The 20,493-nt window shown below is 49.2% G+C and overlaps 1 protein-coding gene across 7 annotated transcripts in view; it reads right to left on the reverse strand.

The window, feature by feature from the left end:
* LOC147022860 (steryl-sulfatase-like) overlaps nt 1–20,493 on the reverse strand; it is a 103,974-nt gene that overhangs the window by 58,392 nt on the left and 25,089 nt on the right. For 2 of the 7 annotated variants that reach the window (XM_085887758.1, XM_085887755.1), the window contains exon 2: nt 13,387–13,499. The exons of 1 other annotated variant lie outside the window; for it this stretch is intronic. Coding sequence is in view for 2 of the 6 variants with exons in the window: in XM_085887751.1 (XP_085743877.1) it covers nt 13,085–13,201; nt 13,387–13,453 (184 nt within the window). In the remaining 4 variants the exon portion in view is untranslated. Of the gene's footprint in view, nt 1–96; nt 227–13,084; nt 13,202–13,386; nt 13,500–20,493 lie in introns of those variants that run through there. 4 more of the 7 variants (XM_085887751.1, XM_085887756.1, XM_085887752.1 and 1 more) reach the window with 4 other exon arrangements.

Consider the following 20,493-nt stretch of genomic DNA (forward strand, 5'->3'; position numbering starts at 1 on the left):
TCCGTAAGGACGAGTTCTTCGCTAGTGTGAAAAAATATGGGAAATGTAAAACTTCTTGTGCCGAGGTGGGTAAAGGTAAAGGTGGGGGTATCTTACCTCACTTCTGTTGTACATGAATTGCTCGCAGTACAGTCACGAACACAGTTTGAGGCGGGTGGGGACGATGCTGCGGAAGTTCTACCACTCAAATATTCAGCGCCAATGCATCCCTTATGAACGAATTCAAATATGATGAATTATTGACGATGATGAACGTTTTTCGTTCAGAGCGAGTTAAACAGCCTTTGACATTCACACTGCCAGGTTTTGTACTACTTTATCCTGGTTTCATGGTGATAGGTCACAAAATTGCTCAAAAAGCCATAAAAACTTTATTGTTGTCCCACATTCCCACAACATACAAAACTTGATAAAACTGGATTATAGAACAATGCATTCCTCACATATATAAAGTGATGAAACTTGGAGTGATTTTGTAAAATAAGTGTGATGACTTTTCAAAAAAAGAAAAAATACTCTCCAGAAATAAAAAAAAACATATATATATATATATATATATATATATATATATATATATATATATATATATATATATATACATATATATATATATATATATAGATGTTTCCTGTATGTATATATTGTTACGTCTAAGGGGGTGGGGGGGTGGTATGCATTCAAAGGGTAATTAGGATGTTTAATCAGGTATGCCATGCTGTTCGAGTTGGTGTCTCGATCTCGATCAGGATCTCGATGTAATGAAGTAGGGATTTAGTGGTGATAAATTGTCTCGTAAATGTCCATTTATTTAAGGGGGAAATGATAATTGTCACGTAATTAGATAGGGAGACGGGTTAGGGTAAGTGTTGATGTGTATTCCCTTTTAGTATTTCCTGTAGGCTTGCCGTGATGTGACAGAACGGTGCTGCGGTGGCTCCGCCCCCTTGATGACCATTGGCGGAGGGCCGAAGACGGAGGACCAATGAGGTGCTCCGTTGGAAGTTACAAAGACCCTGGAGCATGGGGCGGCCTGATTGGAGGATTGAGAGAAATGGAGGAGATATATCTGCGGATGGCTCCGCCCCTTGAAGACCATTGGCGGAGGGCCGCAGACGGAAGACCAATGAGGCGCTAGGTTGGGAGGACGAGAGACTCGTGAGCATGAAACGATCTGATTGGAAGAGAAAAAGATATAAAAATAGCTGGCGGGATTTCTTCAGCCTCTCTCTCTTGCCCTTGCTCGTGCCCTTGCTCGTGCCCTTTGCTCGTGCCTCATGCCTCACCTCGTTTGACTCTTTTGTTCTGCTGGCTCTGGGTACGGGACCGGACAGTGGGCAGACCTACCTCCCTCTCCTGCTCGTTCTTGGCGCATGAACTGGGTTCCCCGGCGGCTGTGAGCGGTTTTGGGCCCACACCTCAGGAGGTCAACAAACCAAGAACACCACCACAGTGGCTGGTTGGAGCTCAGGCCAAGAATTACATTTCTGCGTGGAAGGTTTCACGGAACATCTGCACCACCGTGTCTCCTGCCCCTGACAGGCGCAACGCCAGCTCGTCCGGCATCCACAGCCAATGACTTTTGCATCGACACCACGGGCAAGCCTGATGAACTAGCTACATTTTGGTGTGTGTGTGTGTGTGTGTGTGTGTGTGTGTGTGTGTGTGTGTGTGTGTGTGTGTGTGTGTGTGTGTGTGTGTGTGTGTGTGTGTACCTGGCGCGTCTGTGTGTGTGTGTGTGTGTGTACCTGGCGCCTTAGAGGGTTTGAGATTCGTGTACCGATTTATTTGATTCTTTACATTTTGCTGAATTTTGCTGAATGAAGTTGTTTGTGTTTTCCCCCACGCCCGAATCCACACCACCTTTCGTCGAATCGCCCACAGATCCCTCCTCTTGCCAAGCCTTCTTATCGCTCTTGTGTATAAATAAACACTATTTACTCAATAAAGTGCCTTGTGCCACCTTTCTCGTCCCGTTTGCTTTCGAGTGATCAAAACCGCCACCCTTGGGTTATAAAAATAAACCGCCTCCATCGTTTCGGCTCATCTTACGTTGGCGGGATTTGTTAGTCACAATATGTATATTGTGACGGGAACGTCACAATATGTATATGAATGTATGTATGTATGTATGTATGTATGTATGTATATTGTTACGGATTTCAGAATCCGATCCGACGAATGCATACCAACATCCAGGTCCTCAGATAGTTATTTCCCTAAATGCATGTCCAGGATAGACCTATCCCCATGTCTGGTGGGATTCTAAATGTGATGCGTTCAGAAGGGTAAAGAATAGATCCCCTCTTAAATGGGAAGCTTTTTCTCTTTACGACAGAAACATTTATGCACGTGAGATAGCCTTTTCTTTCACCGACTCCCACCGTTTCTTTCACGGACGCCGAGACCCGCCTTTTCCCAGCGATGTTGACACATTTCTTTCACGGACGCCAAGACCCGCCCTTTTTCGATCGGCGTTTGACATTGCGAGGATTAATAATGAGAGCGCGGGTTGTCATGGTAACGGTGTGCAAGTGGGGTGGGGTGAATTTGGGGGCGGGTCTGTAGTGCTGAGACAGGCCGCCGATAAGAAAGAGAGGTCCGTTCTGGGGGACGACAAACGGCGGTGGGCGGTGAGAGAGGCGCGCGCGTGGGTCGGTCAACAACGAGTGAGGCACGGGTCAGATGGCTGGTTGCTTCGTCGGGTCCAGTCAGACGGCTGGTTGCTCCGTCGGTTCCAGTCAGACGGCTGGTTGCTCCGTCGGTTCCAGTCAGACGGCTGGTTGCTTCGTCGGTTCCAGTCAGACGGCTGGTTGCTTCGTCGGTTCCAGTCAGACGGCTGGTTGCTTCGTCGGTTCCAGTCAGACGGCTGGTTGCTTCGTCGGTTCCAGTCAGACGGCTGGTTGCTTCGTCGGTTCCAGTCAGACGGCTGGTTGCTTCGTCGGTTCCAGTCAGACGGCTGGTTGCTTCGTCGGTTCCAGTCAGACGGCTGGTTGCTTCGTCGGTTCCAGTCAGACGGCTGGTTGCTTCGTCGGTTCCAGTCAGACGGCTGGTTGCTTCGTCGGTTCCAGTCAGACGGCTGGTTGCTTCGTCGGTTCCAGTCAGACGGCTGGTTGCTTCGTCGGTTCCAGTCAGACGGCTGGTTGCTTCGTCGGTTCCAGTCAGACGGCTGGTTGCTTCGTCGGTTCCAGTCAGACGGCTGGTTGCTTCGTCGGTTCCAGTCAGACGGCTGGTTGCTTCGTCGGTTCCAGTCAGACGGCTGGTTGCTTCGTCGGTTCCAGTCAGACGGCTGGTTGCTTCGTCGGTTCCAGTCGGACGGTTGCCCTTGGCGTACCTGTTTCTTGAGGATGACGTCGATTGGCATTCAAGGCTGTTGGCGAGTTGGTGCACAGCAAGGTTGGGTGCTGGCGACAGACAATGCACGCTCACACATTCCATGACGTTTTCATTTGACGGACGACTTCTCTTTGGTGAGCGAGACGATTCTTCTTCTCTCCCTGAATGATCTGCTGGGTACCCTTGTCTGTATTTAGTTGTGAAGTCAATCCCCGATAAGCATCTGCTCTCTGTCTCTTTCCTATCATTTTGATTGATTTTTTTCCTGAATAATTATTCATTTGTGTGCAATCATTTTGATTGATTTGTAATTTACTTATTTCTCCCTCACGTGAATTAAAGTTCTTTTTATTTATTTATTTTCTGATTAATAAATTAGTTGTTGACGTTCCAACCTGTCCGTGCTTGTCCTTTCCTTCCATTGATCCAGCATTGTTCGAACCTAGAAAGACTGGGAGGTAATTACCACAGACTCGACCGACAGTCGGCACACACCAGCGGTTAAACACTCGGCCGCCCTAATGTTATCAAGATAAGATTTGTGCTTTACCGAGGGCGCGCTCCCCGTTCAGTTCACCACATGACCTCTAGTTAAACGGCATATATATTGTTGCGGATCCGGGGTGGCTGGATTCTTGCCTGACTCTTCGCGTCACCCTCACCACCGCCGTCTCCGGGGTTTATAATGCCGGCTGCCTCGACACAGGCCTCGGATCACGCGTCTTCAATCGCGATACCAACGTAATCCTTGTATCTTACCAGTTGGGGAAATAGAACCCCAGTTACAGACTGGTTGTGTCAGATGCCATGCGTTTTCTGTCAGTATGTAACCATTTTGGTTTTATTTGCCAATCGAACGGATCACTCCTCGACGTGACAAATTAATCCATAGCGGCAACTTCATACGAACCAACCAGATTTATTGGGGAACATCGGGGAATACGACACAAGCAAAACATTCACGACAATGCTTTTATAAACAATCTTTAACCCGTTCTTAACTCGGGAACCACGGACTACAGGTTTCGAGGGGGTCGCTACTGAGATATGCCTTAAACAACGTGCAGACAAAGACAGACAGACAGACAGAGAGCATGCATGCAAGACAGAGTACTTGGTGATGTTTCATGGACAAGAGGACAGTGTAGAAAGTACAAGCGGATGTCCACGGATTCGAGCCCCCAGCTCGAACGCGCCACGTGGCAAGATGGCGGCGCCGTACTCTTCCTTTTCCGCACCGCACGCGGTCTCCGCGCGCTCTGACCCCACGTAAGGTTGACGATGGGCCTCAGCTGATTTCTCTCAAGGACCAGCATACAAATCCAGGCCTGGCCTGTTCACCAGACGAGGCCCAAATCGAGGTGCCGGGCTCCGGAAAGTGGATCGGCAAACGAGTCAAGCCGTTGGTGTGAGCAGGGACCGTCAGAGGTTCCGTCGTTTCCTCTCTTGCCTTCCCGCCTCGAAGCCCGACTTCTCAACTCCGTCATCTGTTTCTTTCTCTGAAGAATCACCTTTTCTTTCCTTTTCCACGCTCGCCTCTCAAAGCCGGCTGCCGTCTCTCTCACGGCAGAATCACCTCCTCATAAGAGCCGATCGGCGATTCGACGTGCAGGCCGCCTCTCTTTCGTTCACTCGCTTTGAAACACGAGCACGCCTCGAGAGCGACTGTTCGCCCCCAAACCACTCTCTCTCCAGTTTCTCTTTCGCTCACTCGCTTTGAAACACGAGCAAACCTCGCTCAGCGAAGCCGACAGCAGTTTTTATACTTCAGTTTCACTTCCTCTTTTCGGCCACACCCTCTCAGCCGACTGGGCGGGGCCTCGTCCGGGATGGGGTAGGAAGAAGAGGGAGCTCTCGTTCCACCACCACCGCACAAACAATAAAACAGCCTCTTTCACCTCCCGACACACATGTAACGTCCATTTTACCAACCAACCTAGCTAAACATGCATTTAATGGGGGATCTGAGCTAATCCTATTTTTATTCGTCCAATAAGGGCCATTTCCGTAACAATATATGCTGTGTATATTATATATATATATATATATATATATATATATATATATATATATATATATATATATATATTGTTACGGTTGTGGAAATTCGCAAACCACCATTCAGGTCCCATAGTTGAGATATCTTTAAGTACATGTGTAGTTAGCGCCAAACCCGTTGTTTAGAGGGAATAAATGTGATTCATTCGGGCTGCGACGTTTTGAGATAGCCGTTTTTCTGTTCTATCTTTATTTTGAACCAACCGCCATCACACAACCACCAACCACAACGCCGCTTCACAACAACTACGCCAACAGCCACGACCTTTACCCTCACAACTCGCTCCCACATCATGCCATTCCCAAACGCACCATGACCATCAAACCACCACCATAAACCCTCCACCACCCTCACCTCCCTCCTTCTACCGCCATTCCCGCACCACCTGTGAGCACCGAGCGTCGGACTGTCCTGGGCTCGTACAAGATACGCGCCGAGCCGCGAGTGCAAAATGCGGCCTTTCCGAGGAGAATTCGGGTCAGGAATGCTACATGCCCACTTCTGATCCATCCAATCAGCAAGCGCGGGGCGGCTTGGCCCCGCCTCCAGGCGCGTCTGTGTGGAATCGAGATATGCAAATTCTAGGATCAGGGGAGATTCACGCCCCTTTTCCTCCGTCCAATGGGCGAGCGTGGCTCCGCCCCCGAGCTCATCCTGATCCGGAAATTTGCATATGGGTTCTCCTGCCGGCCGATAAAACGCCGAGCAGAAAAGCAGAGGGAGTGGCAGAAAAGCGAAGAGAGTTTTGGGGCAGAGAGAAAGAAGAGTTGTTGCGCAAGAGTTGTTGTTGCGAGGCAGTCAAGTCGGGATGGAGCGCGGAGTGGAGTCGGGAGGCGAGGGCGTCCAGGTGGTTTTCTGCAGTCGGCTGAGGAGAATTGGGGGAAGAGTCCCAGGAGCTCGGGTCCGAGGCAAGGAAGACTGCGGTCGGCGACGAGGTCATGGTGGAATCGCTCGTCATGGGACCCAAGCAAGCCAGCTATACTCCTTCCCCAGAGCATCAACAATTTCCCCTTTCCCTCGTGCTGAGATCGTGCGAAAAGGGGGCCCCGTTCCCACCCCACTCCAAGCGGTGCCAACGAAACCCGCGAAGGAGCACAAAGTCGGGGCACCGCCGCGCTGCCACATTTGCGGCTCATCACGAAGACGTGGGTAGGACCCACCCGGTCTCGCGGACCTGACCGCTCCTTCAGGTCCCGCGCAAATATTGGCCCACAGGCCCCGTCTGCCCCCTTGTCTTTGAGGGTGGCCTTTTCTTTTGCTTTTGAGTAAATGTGTTGTTGGCGCCGTCTGTAAAGTAAAACTGTGTAAATGTTGCCGTGTGTACGCGTAGTCGGTTGTAGATCTGCATTGTTGTTTTTGTTTTAGTTGCTTTAAATGTGCATTCTGTTTGGCTGTATATGTGTGCTCTCTGTGTGCCGTGGAATAAATGTGCATCATGTTGAACTGCTTTCCCGTTTTGCTTTGTCTTTTCTTGAATTGAATCTCCATGTTGCTTCACGTAACAGGTTCGTCGTGGGCTTAATACGCCCGATAATCAATCGGAACCATCGAGGCCGACGATAACACCGCTCGGTCACCCCGATAGCACGGAACGGATCGCTTAAGCGGCCCGTGTCCAGAGTCGACCTGCGGCGAGGTGCGATCGCCCGGTCTACCATCCGCGTGGGTACTTAGGTAGGTCGAGTTTGGCGAACAACCCTATCCCACGCGGGTGGCCGATTGGCACGATCGTGGTGAGGCCGAAAGGCCCACCCGTGACTCGCTCCCGGCGTTAGTCCGAGAGGGTCACGACAGAATAGTCCATCTGGTGGGCGACGTGCCGCGATTAGTCACGTGGCCGTTCGCACGCCGGCGGGCGCGAATTCGCAACAATATATATATATATATATATACACACACACACACACACACACACACACACACACACACACACACACACACACACACACACACACACCTCGGAAGAGACCTGGGGCCAACGCTACGATTAACGTTGTGGTACTGTGGGTTGTTTTAAAACTATGAACGCCACCCAGTCAACTACGAGTTCCATTATCAGACGTCTAATTAAATCCATTTAACTAGAGGTCACGTGGTTACCTGAGCGGGGAGCGCGCCCTCGGCAAAGCACTAATGTTATCTGATTAGATTTTAATTAAGGCGGCCGAGCGTTTTAACCGCTGCTGCGTGTCGACTATTTTTGGTCAAATCTGTGGTAATTACCTCCCAGCCTATCTCGGTTCGGACAATGCCAGACCAATGGAAGGAAAGGACAAACACGGACAGGTTGGAAATCGACAAAATTATTTATTAATGATAAAATAAATAAATACAAAGAACTTTTAATTTGCTTAGGTAAATAAAGAATGAATTTCAAAGCAAAATGAATCAAAATGCCAGGAAAGAGACAAAGAGCAGATGCTTATCGGGGGTTGACTTACAGCTAAACGCAGATATGGGTACCCAACAGATCATTCAGGGGGGGGGGAAGAATCGTCTTGCTCACCAGAATGTCGTCCATGAAGGGAAAACGTCCTGAAATGCGTCCGTATGTGTCATGTCCATCGCCAGCACCCAGCCCCACCGTGCACCCTCTCGCGAACAGCCTTGAACGCCAGTCGATGTCTGGAGGGCACCGGGATCGTCTGTCATGGGCTTAGACCCTGGTTTTGTTGGTGACCGACCCGTTCCTCACTTGTTGGCAGCGCTGCTCACACCCACATGCACACCACACGCTCACTTGCCCAAGCACTGGGAAGGACGAATTGTCTCGTTGTTGGCGCTGATCAGACACCCGCTTTTTGCTCGCTTCTCAAGCTTACTTCTCGTTCTCTTCTCCCTCCCTGGCTCTTTCACCCCGCTTTCTTCTCGCCTCTCTCGCTCTTTGCTTTTTCCTCTCTCCTTTCACCTTATCTTTTTTTCCCTCAGAACGGACCTCCCTTCATTTTTGTCTCCGCGGGTGCAGTCCGCCCCAAGCTCACCCCGCCCCACTGGCGCACGGTTACCATGACGACCGGTGCGCACTCAAAAAAGGCGGGCGTTGGAGCTCACGAAGGATTGTTGCTGAGGAAGAATGGGGGGGGGGGGGGGCGGGCTTCAGAGCTCGTGAAAGAAATGTGTGTAAACGTGTCTGTCGTAAAGAAAAAAGGTTCCCATCAGAGGGGGGATCTATCTTTTACCCTTCTCAATGCATCACATTTAATATCCCATTAGACAAGGGGATTTGTGCAAATCTGAACATGCATTTTAGGAAATAACTGTCTGAGGACCTGGATGTGTGGATGCATTCATCAGACCAGATTCTGAAATCCATAACAATCGATATATATATATATATATATAGTTGCGGTTTTGGAAACCACATCCCTCCAACACCAATAGCAGCCAACATACAGTGGTCCCCAGACAGTTATTTCATTAATGTAAGTTTAATGTAAGCTTTTAAGTTACTCATAGGCTGAAAGACGTCGGTATAATGGATCGTCCTTGCGTCAGCGTCCACGGCCACGGCCAGGACACTTATTTGCAGCATTCTTCAAACTTTTCTTCGGCATGACGAGGATGTTCACACTTCGATGTCTAGCTTGGCTATGATTCCAATTGTCCATCGGCAGCGTCTATTTAAAATAATCGAGTTTGAGCGTTTTAGCACGTTCAGAAGAAACGCTTCAAATTTCAAAACCCCAGCGTCAAAAAACAAAGGCGAGTGACAGCAATTTAAATCGTTCATTGTAAACAATGAAAATAGCTGAGTGGTACCGTTTAAAAGTCTTGAGTGTAAAAAAAATCCAATTGTTGAGCGCAAGCGTCTACTTTCAATAGTGGAGATGCAGCCATTTAAATCGTTGAGTGGCAGCCTATGAATAGCAAACCCTACGTTACCGGCAATGATAAACTGCCGCACGATATGTATAAGTTAGTCTATCGTTGGGCATAGTTTGTGAATGCCGGCTTCACGATAATTATTCGTTGGTATATCGTATCTATAAGTAATCAAAGCGCTCTATGCACATTATTAGTTCATTGTGCATTTGTCCAACCCGTTATGAATAGACCTAAATCGTAAAAACAAGCTATAGCTCATTGTTGAAAAAGCCCCATAAAAAATTAGCCTCGAAGAACTTCGAACAATGGTGAAAAGATGTCTCCTACACGCGGACGCAAGGAGGATCCATCATAACCCACACCCTCCCCCTCACACTCACCTACTACTGCCAACATGAACAAACTACTACTAATACTGATACTGCTGACATGGACATCGACTCAAAAAGGACTCGAAAACACTGTTGGGTTCCCCTTTTATGAGCAGCATTTTTATATACCAATTCCCAAAACCCCTGGGAACACGTCTTTATATGGCAGTTGTAAGCTAGAAACACGTTCATTTTTTTTTTTTTTTGTAGACCGGAAGACGTCATTGGAATACGTCTACATACGTCGATGTGTGTTGGGACTACGTAAAGAATTGGTTCAAAGCACGTCAAACATAAGTTAGAAATAAGTTTCGTGTAAAAAAGACATTACCGCGACGTGTTTCGACTTATGAGTAGCCTTTGTGGACGTGTGTAAGCGTCCACATATCGTGTGTAAAACTTATCCCCATCGCATGCGGAACGTGTGTCATACGCAGAGTACGTCGTAAAATTTTGAACATGTTTAAAATTTCTTGACGTACTCTACTTACTACGACGTATGATAGCGTACTTTAGCGTTCTACTCACGTATACCAAACTTACTCATACCGTATTTGACGTGCCCCAACGTTTTAGACACATTTTTCTTAGGTCGGCATACGCTGGCAAGATCGCCAAGGTGTGACCGCGATGTTGTCACTTCCATTTCTACGGCAGTTATGATTCGAATCGTTGTGCATCAGCCTTTTAATAGGCTACGTCACGACATCGTCGGCGATGCGTGCAACGCGCTATGCCTAAGTTAGACTATCGTTGGGCATCGGTTGTGTAGGCTGACAACAGGTTCAGCATTCGTTGGTATAAGTTATCTATAACACAACGAAACGTTCTGTGTCCGTTACCAATGTGTTATACATAAGACCAAGTCGCTATGAATACGTCCGAATCTTTAAAAAAAACATCAAAAGTTCAACGTAAGCCAGCGTTTTACATACATTTTAATACGTTGCCATCGCTGGCTAAAACGTCAAGGTGTGACTGGGCCTTAAGATTGTACATTAATTATATCGGAATAACTCTGCTCTGTGTCTACTTTTGTAAGTTGCTTGTTTTATTGTCGCACCACGCTTTTCTTCCCATCACTGCTGCAGACAACAATAAACAACATTCACTGTGCCACATATTTTTACTCGCCTGCCTGTAATAAATCCGAGTGTAGAAATGTTCCCAGCCTGTTTTTGTCTTTTCTTTCATTGATCCAGCATGGTCCGAATCCTAACCTAGCAGGGACTTTATTCCCAACTATCCGTTCCTTTTAGCCGGTACGTCCTTGGCAGTATCGCTCGGCTGCATCTGATCCGGTAAGGTGATCCGGTTCGGATAAGGCGTACCGAGGGCGTCCCCCGGTAATTAAATCACGTGATTAATTCGGTAACCCAGTTAATCCATATACGGGAGGACCCTAGGTCACGCGGTTGAGTTATTGTCGTTCACGGTCAGTTAGCGTCCCGCCGCGTCACGGAATTATCCGTGTGCGACAGCCTACAATTCCGTGGAGTCTGGTGGGAGCCGAGATAGCTTATCCCCCCCCCCATAGTGGCCCTCTCACCTAACCCCCAGCCTGCAACAATATACAAAACGCGTATGAGGCCACAATTACAAAAAATATACCCATCAGAAAATCTCCCGCCATTGAAACATGTTTTTTCAAGATGGCCGCCCCAGTCGGCCATCTTGGATCCGGCCACGCCAAAAATCAACAGGGTTCTTCCTTTTCAGATGGTACATGTGTGACCCAAATTTCAAATCGATATGGCGAACAGTTTATGAGTTATCGCACTCACAGCTATAAATGTTGACACCCAGCCGGACGGACGGACGGACGACCCGGGTGACAACAATATCCCCCTTCCGCCACGCGGCGGGAGATAAAAAGGAATCAACCACATCTGTTATGCATAGCAATCAATCATGTGAAACATTGGATCAATGAAATTTTTGAAACTTCCAAATTGCTGTTTCCATGGCAACTATTTTTTGTGAGGATTTCGGTGCCCTGAAAAAGAGCAGTTGGTGTCAGCAAAGGCCTCGTCAAGCTCCTGCATTCAAGTAGAACGATATGTCATGAAAGTAAAGAAAATAATGTGTGAGATGAATAGCCGACTGTGTGAAATTCCAAAGAGTGTATGCGTGGCTTGTCTTCGGCCCTAATTTTCACACTCTGCCCAATGCTCCGGGTCTCCAGCTCTGACCCACCAACGTGAGTGCCACTGTTCGAGCTCCAATCGTTCTCTTGTGAAGGAAGCTCCACAAAGCAAGCACAGGATGACCACCAAAGCCAAGAACCAATGCGCCTCAGCAGTGGCTCTTCTCCCTTTTTTCTGACCGTTCAGCGAGGACGAGGCCTAAAGGCAAATCAAAACATCCTCTTGGGGGTAATCTCGGCCGCCAATTGGCACATCATCACTTTAGACCCAGCCACACCAGACTTCCACCACAATTCCTGCCCAGTTGGGCAGGAATAAAAACCAAGTGTAAATAAAAATGTGCACAGATAAACGATAAGGGTTGTGTACTTATTGTGTCGTCTGAAGGAAGATTATTGGGAGGTTGAGTAAAGAGGCATTTTGGTCTTGGCGCGTAATTCAAACGAGCTTTTGGCACGATATGCAAATTAGCCAGAGCCCCTGTTTCACAGTTCGCGCCACAAAGCTCGTAGGAGATCTACAATTACCCCCTAAGAAATGGGGAGAAAAGAGGAATAACCTATCTAACCCTTTACCAACACATTCAATCACATTCAACCCAATGCACAAGGGGAAGGGACTACTCTGGACTTGTACTTTGGAAATAACTCAACTGAGGGACCTGTATGTCGTATGCATTTGTCTTCAGGGCTGGTTCCTTAAACCACAACACTATTATAATATGCACTATGGTGGAAGAAAGAAGAGGAAAGAAAAGGATCATTAGTTCACCAATCAACATGCATGTGCAAGGCCACAATGAGAGACATCAAGAGCCAAAATGAACCCTTAGCCATAGTGGACGCACCCTGATGGCCTCTGGAAAGCAACCGAAGTCGATGCAAGGGCCATGTCCATGCATGTCCATGGCAGTACAGCTACCTCCACATTTTACACTCACTCTTAAATCAACCTCTCAATGCATTACCATCGAGTTTGGTATCCTGTACTATTGAGGGGCCATGACCTGCAACATGTTTTTTAACCTGTACCCTTCAGAGCAATCAGTCTCAAGTTTTCAAACACAGGGCTCAATGTACATGAAGATATTGATTAACTAAAGCTTCTCGAAACGGAACAACCAGTCCCTTGTGCTGAAACAAGAAAATTTGGAAGTTTGTGTCTTCACAGTACGAAAAAGGGCATGGAGGAGTTTACTAGTCTACTTCAAGACAACAAATAGTGCCTCCACCCTCATTCTTGGTCGACTGCCAACCAAGGCTAATGAGCTCAACCCACCCTGACTTGCAATCAGAGTTGTCCCTCTCCTGGGCAGATTGCCGATCAAGGCTTAGGAGTGTACCACCTACCTGGGTTTGAGATCAGAGTTATCCCTCTCTTTGGCAGATAGCCATTCAAGGCTAACGAGCTCCACCCACCCAGAGCACTGGGTTTTAAGGCGCCGGCAACTTGTCCACACCCTCTGCCTTTCGTAAGAAACAGGGTTGGTGCGAGAAACCAGGCAGTAGGATTTGGTTTGGAGAGGCTCTTTGATGTGATGTGCTATATTTGTGACATTTCAAAGTAGATGGAGATAATCAATCAACCCAATCCCAGCACATTATGACCCAGAAGGTGTCCCGGTAAAAGCGAACCATGTTATATCACAAACCTTCTCGAGTCACGGTTTCTTGGCAGCAGATTTTCTCCGTCGGCGAATCATGTGGGCATCTGGCATCCTACAGAACAGGGGGTCCTTGCATCGTGTCAGGATGACGAGATAGGCTTGAGAGCCAACAGCCAAGGAAAGGCAGAGAAGAAAGAGGAAGAAAGGATCGTATGGGTGAAAGAAATTTAAATTTTAATATAAAGATCCGAGTTTCCCAATGTTTATATGATGAGTGGGGACAGAGGTTTGGGGGTAGGGGTGAAGGAGGTGGGGGGGGGGGCAGAAAATTATGCTTTTCCCCCAGGCATCAGATACCATCAGCACACCAGATATTCTAGTTTTGTATTTTTGATTAAATTTTCTGATTAACTTTAATTAGTGAATTTGTTTAATAAATTGGCACCACTTTAATATGAACTTTTCTCGAGCGTTACTCGGTTCCTCCTGAAAACACAAGGGGAGTACAAGCATGCACACGAGATTTGTTTTTGAATATCCCTTCTTTTCTATCGTTTCCGCACATGGCAGGTACCCAATAAAGGGGCATTTTTCTCAAGAATACCATCCACCATCCACATCACAATAGATGTTCAACATTTTGAAATCAAACGGATCTTCAACGAGCATAGACTGCTATTTGAAATGAGCCAAGGATAAAGTAATATATATATATATATATATATATATATATATATATATATATATATATATATATATATATATATATATATATATATATATTAGAACATTTAATAAAACATGGCTATCATGAGGCTGTCTCTATTTTCTGCTGATGTGTGTGTGTGTGTGTGTGTGTGTGTATGTGTGTATGTGTGTATGTGTGTATGTGTGTATGTGTGTGTGACCGCTGTTTCTCGACAACCGCTGGTCCGATCCAATTGAAACTTGCCAGATATATTGCTGGGGGCCTGAGGATGTGCCTTTTCAAGGTTTGATATTGTTACGGATTCGCGCCCGCCGGCGTGCTGACGGCCACGTAACTCGAATCGCGGCACGTCGCCCACCGGACGGACAATCCAGTCGTGAACCTCTCGGACTAACGCCGGGAACCAGTCACGGGTGGACCTTTCGGTCTCACCGCGATCGAGCCAATCGGCCCCTGCGTGGGATAGGGTTGCTCGCCAAATTCGACCTACCTAAGTACCCACACGGAGGGTAGACCGGGCGATCGCACCTCGCCGCAGGTCGACTTCGGACACGGGCCACTTAAGCGACCCGTTCCGTACTATCGGGATAACCGAGCGGTGTTATCGTCGGCCTCGACGGTTCGATTAATTATCGGGCGTATTCAGCCCACTACCAACCCTTTATGTGAAGCAAGATGAGGATTCAATGAGAGAAATGACGAAGCGAAGCGGGAAACAGTTCAACATAAAGCACATTTATTCGCGATGAACGGAAAGCACACATATACAATTCCACCAAAAGCACATAGAAAAGAAGAAGACAAAAAGCAAATGCGACAATGCAGATCTAATACCGATTACGCGAGCACACGGCAACACTTATACAATTTTACTTCACAGACGGCGCCGACAACACACATTCCCAAAGCAAAAGAAAAGAGAACCACCCTCCAGGATGAGGGGGTAGGCGGGCCTGGGGCCGAGACCGTGTCGGGCCTACCCGTCTGGTGATGAGACGCGGAGCGGCGGTGGTCCCTCAACTCCGCGGGCCTCGCGGACAGTGTCTGGTAGGGGGTGGGAAGGGGGCCCCCTTTTGTCGCACTATCTCAGCGCGGGGGGAAACAGGAGGGGGTTGCTGATGCTCGGGGAAAGGAGGATTTAACCCTGTCTCGGGTCCCGCAGCGAGCGTCTCCTCCTCCACCTCGGTCGCGTTGCTGGCCTCTCTGGTGTGCAGCTCCCGGCACCGACGCGAGCACCCCCTCGTCTGCCTTCGCCGCCGCCGCCTCTCCACAGCTCCGTCCTCTTCACTCCGACTCCGCGAACTCCCAACTGCCTGAACTCTTCCTCCGCTTCCAACTCCGAACTCTTCCTCCTGCGAACTCTTAACTGCACTCAACTCCAACGCACACGACCACACTTTTCTGACGAACGCAGCCGCTTATATAAGCCCCGTGGCTTCGCCTCTGACCCCCTGCCTTCGACCTTTCACCTCGCTCCCCATTGGCCCGAGAAAAAGTGGGCGTGAATGCATTTTGATCCATGAATTTGCATATAGCAACCGCCCTCCAACGCCTTGGAGGCGGGGCCAAATCGCCCCTTGCTCATCGATTGGACGGAACAAAAGTGGGCGTGAGTCGTTTTTGATCCGTTTTTTTGGAGCGGAAAGTCGGTGGTTTTGTACACGCTGTTCGGCGCGCGCCCTGCACGAGTCCAATACCGGTACCCACAAGCGGCGCAAGAACGGTGGCGATGCGACGGTTGCGAGGTGTGACGGTAAAGGTCGTGGCTGTTGTGGTGAAGCGGCGTTGTGGTGGGTGGTTGATGTTGTGACGACTGTTGAGACGTGGTTGGTGGTGGTAATAATGGCGGTTGGTCCAAAATAAAGATAGTAAAAGAAAAACGGCTATCCTGAAGAGTCGCAGCACGCATGAATGACATTTATTCCCTCTAGACAACGGGTTTGGGCCTAACTACACATATACTTACCGAGATATCTCACCGAAAGGACCTGAATGGTGGTTTGCGAATTTGGTCAACCACAACACTACCCCCTCCCCTTTTTACAGACTCGTCCCGAGTCGTCAAATTTTCGTGTGCCATCATGTGTAGTTTTCCCCTAGTACATTTTACCTACGGATCCCTGAGTGCGACATTCATGGTATTCGTGTCCCCAAAATAAATAACCTGAGGGCTGCGTAACTACCTAAACAAACTCACTCACACGGACGACTTAAATAAAATTGCCGGCGCTAGGACAGACATGCCGGGGGCGCACTCATATTTACAGTACATCTTAACCTTAACTTACAAATTTTACACTAAACCATGGCCCAGGATCAATGAGCTCTGCAAAAAGAAAGCAGTTAACAGGGAGCCAGGCTGCCCGCATGCAGTCTCTGGCTCAAAACAATGCAGGTGACAGGGAAAGTGGCTGGCTGCTCACACGCAGTCCAAGGCCTTCCCTTTTGAACTGAACGCAGTGAACCACAACGGTGCATGGGCTGCACAACATAGTCTCCGTGCCAGCTCAAGTGGCACACGCAATGAGCACACGAATGGATGGATGAACACAAACACGGTGCACGGGCCGCCACTGCAGGCCCGTGTTGTAGCTGCCAACAGGGCAGTTCTCGCAGCTTGCAAACTGTTGCCTTGCGGATCCTGGCGCACATGGAAATGAACAGGGGGGGGGGGGCAAAGCAAAATTGAACGGGGCTGGTGAACGTGGGCAGTGGGCATGGCATGGCAAAGGCAGCAGGCAAACACAGCCCGCAGAAGAAGGCCGCTGTAGGCAAACACAGCCGGCAGACGAACTGGCCGGCACAGGCCTTGAAGAAAAAACAGCCAGCCGGCAGATGAAGTGGGCCGGCACAGGCCTCGCAGCACAGCAGCTGCAGACGATCCAGCCGGCACAGGCCTTGCAGCAAAAACAGCCAGCCGGCTGAAGTTGGCCGGCCTCCGCCTTGAAGCAAAACACGGCCAGCCGATGAAGTTGGCCAGCCTTTGCCGTTCAGTGGAGGTTGGTGGAGGGAGTGCGGTGGTGCTGGCCACTTGGAAGGCGGGCTCGGACCTACATACCTGTCTCCCTCCCACCTATCGCCTTTGCCTGTCACTGTACATACCCACTCCCTTAATTTGTCAAACCCCAATTTAGCCCCAACTTATTTTTTTTGTTGTTTTTATGTTTACTTCCCCACTATAAATCGTCCCCTAACCCCCTTTATCGTCCTTGTTCGGCTAACCTATCCTGTCACCTAGCCTACTCCCAACCCCTACGTTCCCTTCCCGGAGGGGAACAAGGGAGAGCTAGCGTCCTGTGTCGAGGCCCAACGAAGCCTCAGAATGGCCTCCCCAGAGTTCGGCGATCTAACCCAAAGTGGGTCCAGCGGCCCACAACGAGAGCGAGGGGATGGATGGTGCGGAGGGGTACATCTCCTAATCTACCCTAACCATTTAACTGTTAAACTACCCCGGGGCTTTCAACAAGCGCCTCTCGCTTAAACTATTGGTTCTATAAACCCAGATTCCCGTCGCCTGTGTTGGTGTCCTCACAATTTCGGGCCTCGCCCCCCAATTTTCTCTCCGTGCCCTCACACGGTCTCATGGCTGGGACACGTGGCCCCCTTTGGCAGGCACGACCCTCTGCCGAATCTCCGATGATGGCACCCCCGGGCACTACACTGCCTCCAAGCCTACCAGCTCCCTAACACCGGGGAGTGCCCCCCATGGCACCTCCCCTGAAACGCACACGTGGCAGGCTGGCTCCCCGGGCCCCTTTCCGAGGGTCACCCATGCCCACAACACTGCCCACGCGGCTAATGGCGCCCCGGGCCCCCGCACCAAGCAGGCGCACCCGTGCCCACTGCGCTATCCCGGCCCCCCATGGGCCCATGGCCTACCGCGGCCGACTTGCCTGGTGCCCGGGGTACCCACTCAGCGATACTCACCTTTCGCAGCCACGCTCCCAAGCCCGTCAACAGGGCTCCTGCACCCCTCCAAACGGGTTTCGAGCCTACATTCACACCAACAACAAAACAACCTCCATTTTTCAATTTGACTAACCCCCTAACTCACTTTACTCTGACCCCGGGGTCCCTTGGGCGGGAGTCACTCCTCCCCCCAATCACTCATCGCACCATGCATTCCCCATTCGCTCCACTCACACAGACCCGCTGGCCTCACTCACTCACCAAGCACATGCTTCCAATTCACTCACCAACAACTCTTCAACACACACACCACTGAACTCTGCCATCCTCCGAACTACCTCCCCTAACTAACTCGTGCTCCCACGTCGTCCCTTAAACTACAGCACGTTCCATTTAACACTACGTAGCTCAACTACGTCCCCTCTACACATCCAAAGTCTGTCTCTGTCTTCAAATAATCCCATAAATCAATTTCCCAACCTAAATCTGGCTACAATCCCTCTAACTAATCCATTCCACGGACTCCATGAGGACTTACCCCTGCCCCATGAAGTCGGTCTAACTAAGCTAACCCTTCCCCCTAACTAGTTTCCATCCTCCATCTACACCTCACTCTCCGAAAACATGGACCATCTTCTATCTTCTCATCCAAACTCTCTCTTCCTCTTATGTGGCGACTTCAATTGTCATCACGCCAGTTGGCTAGGTGTGGGTACCTCTCTCACCTGCCATGGGACATCAGCAAAAGCTTTCTGTGACTCATTGGGACTGACTCAATCGGTCAACTTCCCGACCCGGATCTCAACCAATGGTACTCCATCTCTTCTGGATCTGATTTTGACAAATTTCCCTGACAATATCTGCTGCTCTTCCTTCGCTCCAATTGGTTCTTCTGACCACGTCCTTATTAAAGTGGACATCTCTCTGGCTGTTATCAGAGAACCACCTCACCGCCGTCGAGTCTGGCATTTCACTCAAGCCGACTGGCAGGGTCTCCGAGCAGCCATCAAACTTACAGACTGGTCTCCTATCACTACTTTCTCAAACATCAACTCATCCTGGGAATTCTTTCAAAGAAACTTGCTCTCCCTCATGCACAGATTTATCCCCTCTCGTGTTCAGTTGTCTTACCCTTCCTCCCGCCCTTGGTTTACTGAAGCTTGTGGCGAGGCAGTTGTCCTGAAACAACTTGCCTTTGCCTCATGGAAAGCAAACCCAACTGAGGGCAATCTCAGTTCTTTCCACAAAGCTCGGAACAAGTGTGTAGCTACCCTCAGGAGAGCCAGAAAACAACATCTTTCTCATCTCAAGTCTGAACTCTCAAACCTCTCTCCCTCCTCAAAATCCTGGTGGCGTTTAATCAAATCTGTTTCTGGTGTATGTTCCCCCTCCATCCCCTCCCTTACCTCAAATGGCCGCACTGCTGATTCCACACGTGATAAAGCTGAATGTCTAAACTCGGTGTTTGCAGCTAAATCTTGTGTCCCAAACCCATCACTATCTCTACCCACTTTACCCAGTCGCACCCAACTGTCCCTGGACTCTGTATCCTTTTCTCCTGACAAGGTGGAGAGCTTGCTTTCAAACCTCGAGTCAGATTCTGCAACCGGTCCAGACGGCATCAGCCCACGTGTCCTCAAAGCCTGCTCTTCTGCTCTTGCTCACCCTCTCTCTGTTCTATTCACCCTCTCATTTTCCCAAGGTCATCTGCCATCTGCTTGGAAATCTGCTAACATCACTGCCCTGCATAAAAGGTGCAAAAACAGATCCCTGTAACTATAGACCAATCAGCCTTCTCCCAATCATCAGCAAGGTTATGGAATCCATCATCGCTTCAGACATGAAATCCTTCCTCTTCTCCAATGGCTTGATTTCCAATCATCAATTTGGTTTCAGACCAGGTCACTCTACCCTAGATATGCTGCTACTGCTCTCCCATCAATGGATGGAGGTCCTCAATGCCAGACAGGAAATCCGAGCCGTATCCCTGGACATATCACGTGCTTTTGACACAGTCTGGCACCCTGCCCTACTCACCAAACTCTCTTCCCATGGTATTCAAGGCCATCTCCACTCATGGCTCGCAGACTTCCTCTCCTGTCGCAGTCAACGTGTGGCCCTAAATGGAGTTCTTTCATCCCCTCTTCCTGTGCAGGCTGGAGTTCCTCAAGGTAGCGTTCTGGGCCCTGTTCTTTTTCTGGTTTTCATCAATGATCTCTCGGACTCTCTGGAAAATCCTCTATTTCTCTTTGCCGATGACTCAACCCTCTGCCGTACCATCTGTCATCCCTCAGACCGGCAAGCAGCAGCTTCTTCGCTCACTGCAGATCTGGATAAAATCACAAACTGGTCCAACACGTGGAACATGTCTTTCAATCCAGACAAATCTCACACTCTCACTATGTCTCTTCGAAAGGACCGTTTACAAAACCCCCATCCACTTTCTCAACAATCCTCTGGAAGAAGTCTTTTCTTTCAAGCTTCTGGGTCTCACTATCTGCCATGACCTTTCCTGGGAAAGTCACATTTCCAAC

The sequence above is a fragment of the Eptatretus burgeri genome, chromosome 7 (assembly GCF_056783735.1).
Source record: "Eptatretus burgeri isolate ZD-2024b chromosome 7, Ebu_testis_v1, whole genome shotgun sequence".
In the NCBI taxonomy this organism is placed as follows: domain Eukaryota; kingdom Metazoa; phylum Chordata; class Myxini; order Myxiniformes; family Myxinidae; genus Eptatretus; species Eptatretus burgeri.